Source organism: Melanaphis sacchari, unplaced genomic scaffold, assembly GCF_002803265.2.
Source record: "Melanaphis sacchari strain LSU unplaced genomic scaffold, SCAv2.0 Contig119_pilon_pilon, whole genome shotgun sequence".
Taxonomy (NCBI): Eukaryota; Metazoa; Arthropoda; class Insecta; order Hemiptera; family Aphididae; genus Melanaphis; species Melanaphis sacchari.
Genome location: NW_020270468.1, coordinates 358,683 through 367,836, shown reverse-complemented (window position 1 = coordinate 367,836; position 9,154 = coordinate 358,683). Strand labels below are relative to the sequence as shown.

Below are 9,154 nucleotides of genomic sequence, written 5' to 3'. Positions count from 1 at the left end.
ATGGATCGATTTTTATTAAACAATCGTAAACGTACGAGTACATGTGAAGACGAAGAAATTTTACCATCAACCAGTCGCGGTGAAACAGCAAAAAAGCGAAAATGTCGTAAGTATGATAATAGTTATTTGGATTTTGGTTTTACGTCAACAGAAATTAACGGCGAAAAAAGACCACTATGTGTAGTATGTATGAAAGTTTTGGCACCAGAATGCATGTTGCCGAGTAAATTAAAGCGCCATTTAGAAGCAAACCACAAGTATATGATTGACAAACCTCGAGATTATTTTATTAGAAAGTTAAAAGAACTAAAACAGGAAAAAAGTACGTTTTTTAAGAATGCATCAATACCAACTAATGCTTTGATCGCATCTTATAAAGTATCCTATAGAATTGCGAAATGTAAAAAGCCCCATACCATTGCAGAACAGCTTATCTTACCGGCTGCTATAGATATGGTAAATATTATGGTTGGTGAATCTGCTGGGAAATTACTCTCAAAAGTGCCTCTGTCCAATAATACGGTTAGCCGCAGAATTCATCATATGGCGGAGGACCTCAATGATCAATTGATAGAAAAAATCAAAGAAAGCGAATTTGGGTTGCAGCTGGACGAGGCTACGGATACTAATAAGGATGCTCATTTGATATGCTATGTTAGGTTTATAGATGGTGATGACATGGTAGAAGACCTACTTTTTTGTAAAAATATTACAGCAAGCGCTAAGGCTCAGGACTTATTTAATATTCTTAATAATTTTATGTCAGAAAATATGTTGGATTGGACTAAATGCGTCGGTGTTTGTACTGACGGCGCTCGTTCCATGTCTGGCAGTTATGGAGGATTACAGTCACTTATTAGAAGCAAAGCCCCTGATGCACTGTGGACCCATTGCATTATCCATAGAGAAGCACTTGCGGCAAAATATCTGAGTCCCGCTCTGAACCAAGTATTAGAATGTGTAGTGAATGTAGTTAATTTTATAAAAACTCGTCCACTGAAAGCAAGATTTTTCAAAAAATTATGTGACGATATGGGAGCTGAACACTCAAGTTTGTTGTACTACAGCAGTGCACGTTGGCTCTCTCGTGGTAATGTTTTATCACGTACGTTTGAACTACGGCAAGAAATTTATATATTCCTTAAAGAAGAAGGGCACAAATATGCCGATGAATTTTCTGACGAAAACTTTTTAATAAAATTGGCATATTTGTGTGACATTTTTGAAAAACTAAATGCATTGAACTCCTCATTGCAGGGAAATAATACGCACATTTTGAAGTCGATGGATAAAATGACAGCTTTTATAAAAAAATTCAAACTATGGAGAAGACAAATGAATGAAGGCACAAGCAAAGATTCTTTTTCTATATTGCAGCAGTTTCTGACCTCTAATAGAGTTGAGATTTCTCAAGATATGAAATCCATTTTTGAAGATCATTTATCACAGCTAGTAATATGGTTTGAGAAATATTTTAAAAATGAAGACACTGATAAATTTGCATGGATTCAAGATCCATTTAACTCCATTGTTCCATCAGAATTTATTTCTTCTGAAGAAGAAAATCTAATTGAGTTGTCTTGCGACAGTAGTTTGAAATCAAAATTTACCAATATGGAATTGACCAAATTTTGGACTTCAATAAAAAATGAATATCCACTTATATGTGAAAAAGCTCTTCGTGTTTTAATTCCGTTTTCTACTTCATATTTATGTGAAGCTGGGTTTTCGGCGGTCGCTGTGATAAAAAGCAAATATCGGTCAAAAATCAATGTGGAGAAGGAAATGAGAGTAGCGGTATCAAGTTTGATCCCAAGATTTGAAAAACTATGCAGTGATGTCCAGGCTCATCCATCTCACTAATTCAATTGTTTTCTACAAATAAACTATGTCTAATTTACCTTACCAAATAAAATTAAAATTAAATATTTCATTGTATAATTATATAAAATAAATATTTTCATGTAATCTATTGAAAATTATACATGTTAATTATTTTATCTATATTATTTAAAAAAAAAAGTCGTAAATTTTATTAAGGGCGCCATGAGCAAACTTCAGTTCTAAAAGGGCGCCACGAGTAGGAAAAGTTTGGGAACCTCTGCTTTAAGTTATATTCTGAGGTTATTCATACATAAGTTCATCTGTATATTTTTATTTATTTTTATCTGTAATTTAAAAAAATTAACCTAACAAACAGATAAGTATAAGGTCCAATGTATTTTTGTACACATTTATGTTATCCAAAAAAATAAAAATAAATTATATTATGGGATAATACCAATTGTTTATTGTTTTTTATTTGAGACATCTAATTATAATCAGTAATTAAAAAAATTGTAAAAATAAATTTAAAAACCTTAATTTATAACATAACGACTTAAAATAAAAATAATTAAAACATGTTTTTACTGTAGAAATAGAGTATTGATAAATAATATTAAATGATAACAATGAAAATGACTTAAGATTTTAGACGTTATCGCCACAACTGCAAGGCATAAAAATTACCACCACAATTATTTACACGGAAATACGATATTATTTAATTGGTTTTAGTTCAATTTTATCATAAATTTATAAAATTTAAATATAACCAAAATATATAAATAACCTTATGAAACTATTTTAATTTTTAATTTTAACTTAAAAAGCATAAACATTATTACTTAATGATAATAAATTATTACCAGTCTATAATCTAATATAATTACAATATTTTAGTCCTCATTTTACAGCTAATACTTTCATATCAATTTATTTTCATATTTCATAGTATTCTCATTAGGAAAAAATTATTAAATGAGCTAATTTTTTTACCTATACAAAATTAAATGTCTTTTAAAATAAAAATATATTAAGTTTATATTATTTAAAAACGCTTAAAAATCATTTATCTGTTTAAACATAAGTATAAAAGAAAATATGTGAAAGAATGTTGCATTAAAAGGCAACCTTAAGTTAAAACCGCCTGCTTACTTATTTTTTTTTAATCAATTAAGTTGTTTTCTCAAATTCTAGAATTGAGTTCATAATGTAAATATTCAATGTTAACCATTATAAAATTGAAGAAAAATAACCTAATATCCACATTCCACATATTAACAATTTTTTTCTTAAAGAAAAAAAAATAATAATATTAAACTAATTCTATATAAGTTTGATAACAATATTGTTTTTAGCGATTATAGAACCTTTCGCTACATTAACTGTTATTAAATTATAATATAATATGTTTTTTGTTTTTTTTATCATTATTTTTAAACAATTTATATTATTTATTTTGCTATTTAACTTGTAGAGTAGAATTGTTAAAATGTTTGAATAATTTTCAATTTTTCAAATCGGATAATTGAAAATAACTAAATTATATTGAAGAGATTAAGTTTTTTTTAAAATATATTTTCAGGTTTATCAATATTTAAGTGCTCCAGTGTTATAAAGCTACCTCGGTGGCATTTATATATAAATATATTCTCTAATCATCACTTAAATTAGATAATTGATTTATAGCTATTATTAGTTGTGAATAATTATTGCTATCAATATTATTAGTTGACCTTAACAAATTTTCATAAATGGTTTCCAGATATTTTTCATTATTAGCCAGCCATCTATAAAAATAAATTAATTTTGAATTATTATAAAATAATTTGATTTCAAACACTGTATTTTTACTGGTGTAAAAACAACTGTATATATACACAATAGTTGCAAATTTAATAACAAGATCACTTACTTAAGCTCTTTTTTCTTGGCCAACTTGATCATACTACTCATCAAAAGTTTACAAATAGTTTTATTTAGAGAATTTATTAAATTTAATTTAATCTGTTCATCTTCAATATTATACAACACTTTAATTATGTATTTACTGGGTAAACATTCCGTTGAGTTCTTTTCTTCTAACATTTGAAATACAGTATCACATTTTTTCAATGTTTTTAAAATAGACTTGATATGTTCATCATCATTCAATGTACCTGAGTCAAAATAATAGGTATTAATGAAAATATTAACTAATTATCAAAATAATTAAACACATTACATACCATCAATAAATTTCATATCAAGCATTATCATTTCCTTAAGTACTCCAAGACAATCTAATGGACACCTTATTTTCAAATAGGTGTCAAATGCAAAATTATAGTAAGACCTGATCTGTGATAAACCAAAATCGACCTTTGGAGATTTCATGGATATATTTTTTCTATTAAATAAACATAAATTTGTTTAAATGTATTAATGAATTTAAAACATCTAATAAAAATATTTACTATACAATTTATTATTTTAAATAATGCACCACTAATAAACGATTACTATTAACATATTATAAAAAAGGTATTGTCTGCTTACTCTAAATTAAAATAAATCAAAGATGCCAGGCCATAGTGAATATATGCTGATCGAAACTCATATTCAAATCTATTGGGTGTATCATTTTCCAAATCACAATATTCCAATGCTTTCTTGAATAAATCAAAACATTCTTGTTGGCTTTTTGAATTGTTCTAATTTTTGAGAAAAACAATTTTGATTAAAATTTTTTGTTTAAACTCAGAAACTGTTTACATACTCGTTGAAATGCTGCATAGTTTTGAGCTGACAAATAGTACAGAACAGAAGAATTTTCATAGTAAACTGTATCCCAAAGATTTGGATTAGAACTACGATTATCCAATTCTGATAAAAGGTTCGTGTATATGTTTATAACCTTAAAGTGTAAACAATACATATATTTCATATATAAATTTAATCATTAAGCTATAGAAACCAACCATAAAATATATATTGTTTTCTTTAGTAAATTCTTTGAGCGGAATTTTAAAATTTGAATAACCTATGCTTTTGTATATGTCTGCTAAGTTTCTATGCATTTGAACAAAATTATTCATATCCTGAAGATTTTTAAATATATCAATTCCCAATTTAAAAAAATACTCTGATTTTTTTTTTAGCCATTTTAACTTTACTTTAAGAGTTTCAGTGGTACAAGTTCTTACGGCTCCTACATAAAAACACAATATATAACAATAATAAAAAAAATATTTTGATAAATAATTTATGGATTTTAAGTTATACTTCAACTTACTTATCATTTCATTCAGGTAAAATATATTAAGTTCATTGTAAACAGAACCTATTCGTTTCTTCAGTAATATTATTTTTTCAGTATTTGTCTCTAATACCAATGTACGCGTGTAAAAATATTCTGCTGTTTTTAACATGTCCTCTACTGATTTTTTGATTTTTATTGGTATTCTATTTAAATCTGAAAAAATGGAATACAATAGTTCTTATAATTTACTTTAAGTAATTACTAACAGTAAATATTATTTTATTACCTTTGTTAGTAAAGTCTTTAGAATTTTTTAGTAACATTTCTCTTATTTCAAAATCATACATTTCATCAGTTTCATATTCACTAATGTACTGTTCTATATCATTCCAATGGTTAATAAAATAGAAAAAACAATCTCCACTGTATTCTAAAACAATGTTTAAAACTTGATTGTTTTCAATATGTAATAGACATTCAAATATTCGGCGACAACATTTTAGTGCTATTCCAAAACTAGAAAACAATTTGAGTTTACTATTTAACAGTTTAAAATAATTATGACTTATCTTACTTTTTGTTTTTACGACATTTTTTGCATAAATTCAAATATACTTCAGATGCTTTAATACAGAGCATTTCCTTGAGTTTATAATAACACAAATAACTATCCTCAGCATTAAGTGGATAATTCAAAACTCTTAGTTTAGATTTAGCAATAATACAATAAAATGAATTGTCAAAACTATAAAATATTTTAATATTTTAAATTTTAAAGTTTAAAACAATTCAAATGTAATAAGTACTTTGAGATAATACTTACTTAAATTCAATATCATTTTTATTTTTAAAAGCTTTATTCTGATTATTTTGTTTCTTATTTTTCTTTTTGATACCAATCTCTAAATATTGTAGGCAATTTAAAGTACATCCAATATAATACAATGCCTTATAAAAACAACTGTATAAAACTGTTAAACTATGTGATGATATAGAACATTCAGATACTAAAAAAATAAAAATAAATAATATTAAAAATCATAAATTGTCTTTAACAATAAAAAAAATTTATGATAAATAATTACTTTGAAATATATTTTCTGTCTTAAAAGTTATATCTTCATTTTGTATATCGATAGAATAAGTCCCATTGCGAAAATCATAGGATGCAATGGCATAGTTAGTCAAATCTTTCTTTACAGTGCATAATGAATTATTATAAAGTTTAATGTAGATATCTGACAGCATGTAATTGACAGTTGCAACAACCTGAAAGTTGGTAAATAATTCTTGTAATGAGTATATTAACAAACAATCCGAGTCATTGGTAATTACTTGAGGGTGTTTAGTTTTATCTAATAATTTTAAACTGTTATTAAGTGAAGGTATTATAGTAATGCCATTATATTGATTTACGTCTTCTAAGTCATGCATTAATTTATAAGCAACACGGCATAACAACGTAGTGACAGGAAATGTAAATGGATTTGGGCTGTCAATTAATGATTCAGAACATAATGTTGTCAAATCATAAAGTTTTACTTCATCATCATCTTTTCCTGTAATATAATGGATACAAATAATAATGATGAACTATAATTTTACAAAGAATTCTGATAATGAATTAATTATACCTTTAAATAACCAATAGGTATGTCCTACATTACAAGTATTTGACTTTAGAAATGATATTATTTTTTGCATATTAACATGAATTAAATTTGGTGAAAATGTTGAACCATTCAAATATGGAATATCCTCTGTCTTCACCTGCTCATATTTTTGAACAATACCATTAATATGATAGCAAAATTCAATTTCAGGAATATCGTTCATCAAGTTTTCTAGCCAATAATCAATTCCAGTTAACATGCTTAGAGGTTTTGACATGTCTCTAAAATAAATTAAATATTATAAGTGTTTACTTACTCAGTAAAAATCATAAATTGTAATAATAATAAAAAAAAAAAAAATTAAACCTCAGTTTTGCGCTTAAAGATGAATTATTGTCATTTCTGAAAATTGGTAAGTCTGTACCAATTAATATTTGCAAGTCCTTAAAATCCCATAAAACGTTTCGGTTAAATAATCGATGTACTTTAGGAAAATCTGGAAATACTTCTTCTGGTGTAGGTTGTTTTAGTGAAGGAGAACCTAACTATACATAATTATATACACAAATCATTATAGTGAGCATTCAACTAAAATATGATGGTAATGATTTAAGTAAACTTACTGGAATAATTTCATTACAAACATTTTTTATTTGATCATTATGGAGCTCTAATCCAATGGAATGGTGCAAAAATTTTGATACCAAATTTTTATGTTCAACTCTTTTAAAATTATTTTTTTTTAAAGTGATACATTCCACCTATATTTATCAAAGCAAATACAAAGTTTTAGTTTTAAAATTAAATTAAAAACTCTTGATATCAAACTAGAATAATATTTTTAACTTTAAAATTAAGTTATACTACAATTAGGTTCATATTTTTTTATCAATAGAACTGACCATAACAATAAATAGTTTGCTATAAGTTACTTACCACAGTGCTAACATTAGTAATAAAAAACTAGTGTGAAGACTTATGTAGTGACTATTATATAATACCTATTGATAATTCAGTAGTATTATAAACTTTAGTAATAGTATAGTGTTTTTTATACTTGTCTTAGCATACTTTAATAATACAAGTTCATTAATGCATGCATATTATGTATAATTTAGTGCATATAATTCTAGACTCTAGTATAAATTAATAACTCTATTATTCACATCTACTTACCATGTGAATATGTATAAGCTTACCTTAGTAGTATCAGAAGATTTTACAATGTTGTTATAAAAGAATTTTTTTAACCAGGTCCATTCCTCAGATGTATTTTGAGTCAAATATTTTTCAATATCGAATTCATCAAATAATAATGTCTTATCAAATCTATGTACCATAATGCTAACCTTTAAAATAATTGGCATAGTTTAATTTTAAAGACAATGCAACAGAGTTAAAACGTTTTATCTATTATAATAATCAGATTATATTTATATACTGAATATGGTTTTACCAATTCATACTTAAAAAAAAATTTTTAAATGTATTGATAAAATATTTTAGCATAGAAAAATTACTTGGCAGAAATATTTAAAAAAAGTTAATATTTACTTACAGATTTCTTATTGTATGGTACTTTGCACAGATTCTTAATATTTTCTGCATTTGATATGATGTCCACTTTGCCAATGTATTCGAGGAACATACTAGCCATTTGAAAACTAATTAACATAAAGGCAATTAGAATTAAATATTTTAGTGTTTGTGAAGATTATTTTTACCTATATATCTTACCTAGAAAAACTATGATTATCACCAGACGAGTAGTGCACACCGTATGATTCAGCTTCGTTACTTAAAAAAAGTTGTGGTTTCAAATTAAGATTAGTGTTAACCTTATGACGAATAAAATTGGGTTTTCGAACTGTTGAAACCTTAACGACAGACGTTGAATTAAATTGAAAATGTTCATCATTTAAAGTACTGCGTTGGATATTTTGTTCAATCTAAACATAAAATATACAAATCATTCATAAACAACTAAAATGTAATAGTGTGCAAAAAAAAATTACAGACATCAATATCGGTTGAATGACATAAGAATAGCCACAAAATTGCGATCATAATGAAACACACAATAGAAACATGAACAGGTCATTTATTCAATAATGACAAATTCCATTAAAAATGTTTGTGAATCATTGCAAAACTCACCATGATGATTGACATTTAAAACTTTAAATGAATATGCAGACAAAAAGATGATGCACGGCGGCGTTTTGTATTCACCGACGAGTGATCTTCGGTACTTAGTCTCGTCACACACCACTGTAATAATAATATGACATCTAACGCGACTATTTGAAAAACAAATAAGTATGACAAATTACTATCGAATAACACAACGACACGACGATGACGGGCAAAGAACGCAAGAATATAAGGTTAGGTTAAAACTTCATATTGTACACCGCCGACATTTCAACAGTTAATTTAGGTTATGAATACTGCGCTTGCGCGTTATTATTTTTCC

General features: G+C 26.2%; 2 protein-coding genes across 2 annotated transcripts; one reads left to right on the top strand and one right to left on the bottom strand.

Moving 5' to 3' along the window:
* LOC112604084 (zinc finger BED domain-containing protein 5-like) lies at positions 1-1,863 on the top strand. Its single transcript, XM_025352954.1, has one exon. The coding sequence runs from the start codon at positions 1-3 to the stop codon at positions 1,861-1,863; it is 1,863 nt and encodes a 620-aa protein (XP_025208739.1).
* A 1,872-nt stretch (positions 1,864-3,735) lies between these two features.
* LOC112604083 lies at positions 3,736-8,924 on the bottom strand. Its single transcript, XM_025352953.1, has 18 exons — positions 8,836-8,924; positions 8,416-8,627; positions 8,237-8,342; positions 7,878-8,027; positions 7,302-7,439; positions 7,045-7,223; positions 6,700-6,959; positions 6,401-6,624; positions 6,151-6,334; positions 6,009-6,072; positions 5,640-5,765; positions 5,352-5,581; positions 5,099-5,278; positions 4,785-5,014; positions 4,583-4,720; positions 4,363-4,517; positions 4,053-4,213; positions 3,736-3,983 (listed from the first exon to the last, which is right to left on the bottom strand). Exons 1-18 carry the CDS (start codon positions 8,848-8,850, stop codon positions 3,736-3,738), a joined length of 3,000 nt encoding a protein of 999 aa, XP_025208738.1. The 5' UTR covers positions 8,851-8,924.
* Positions 8,925-9,154: the final 230 nt, after the last annotated feature.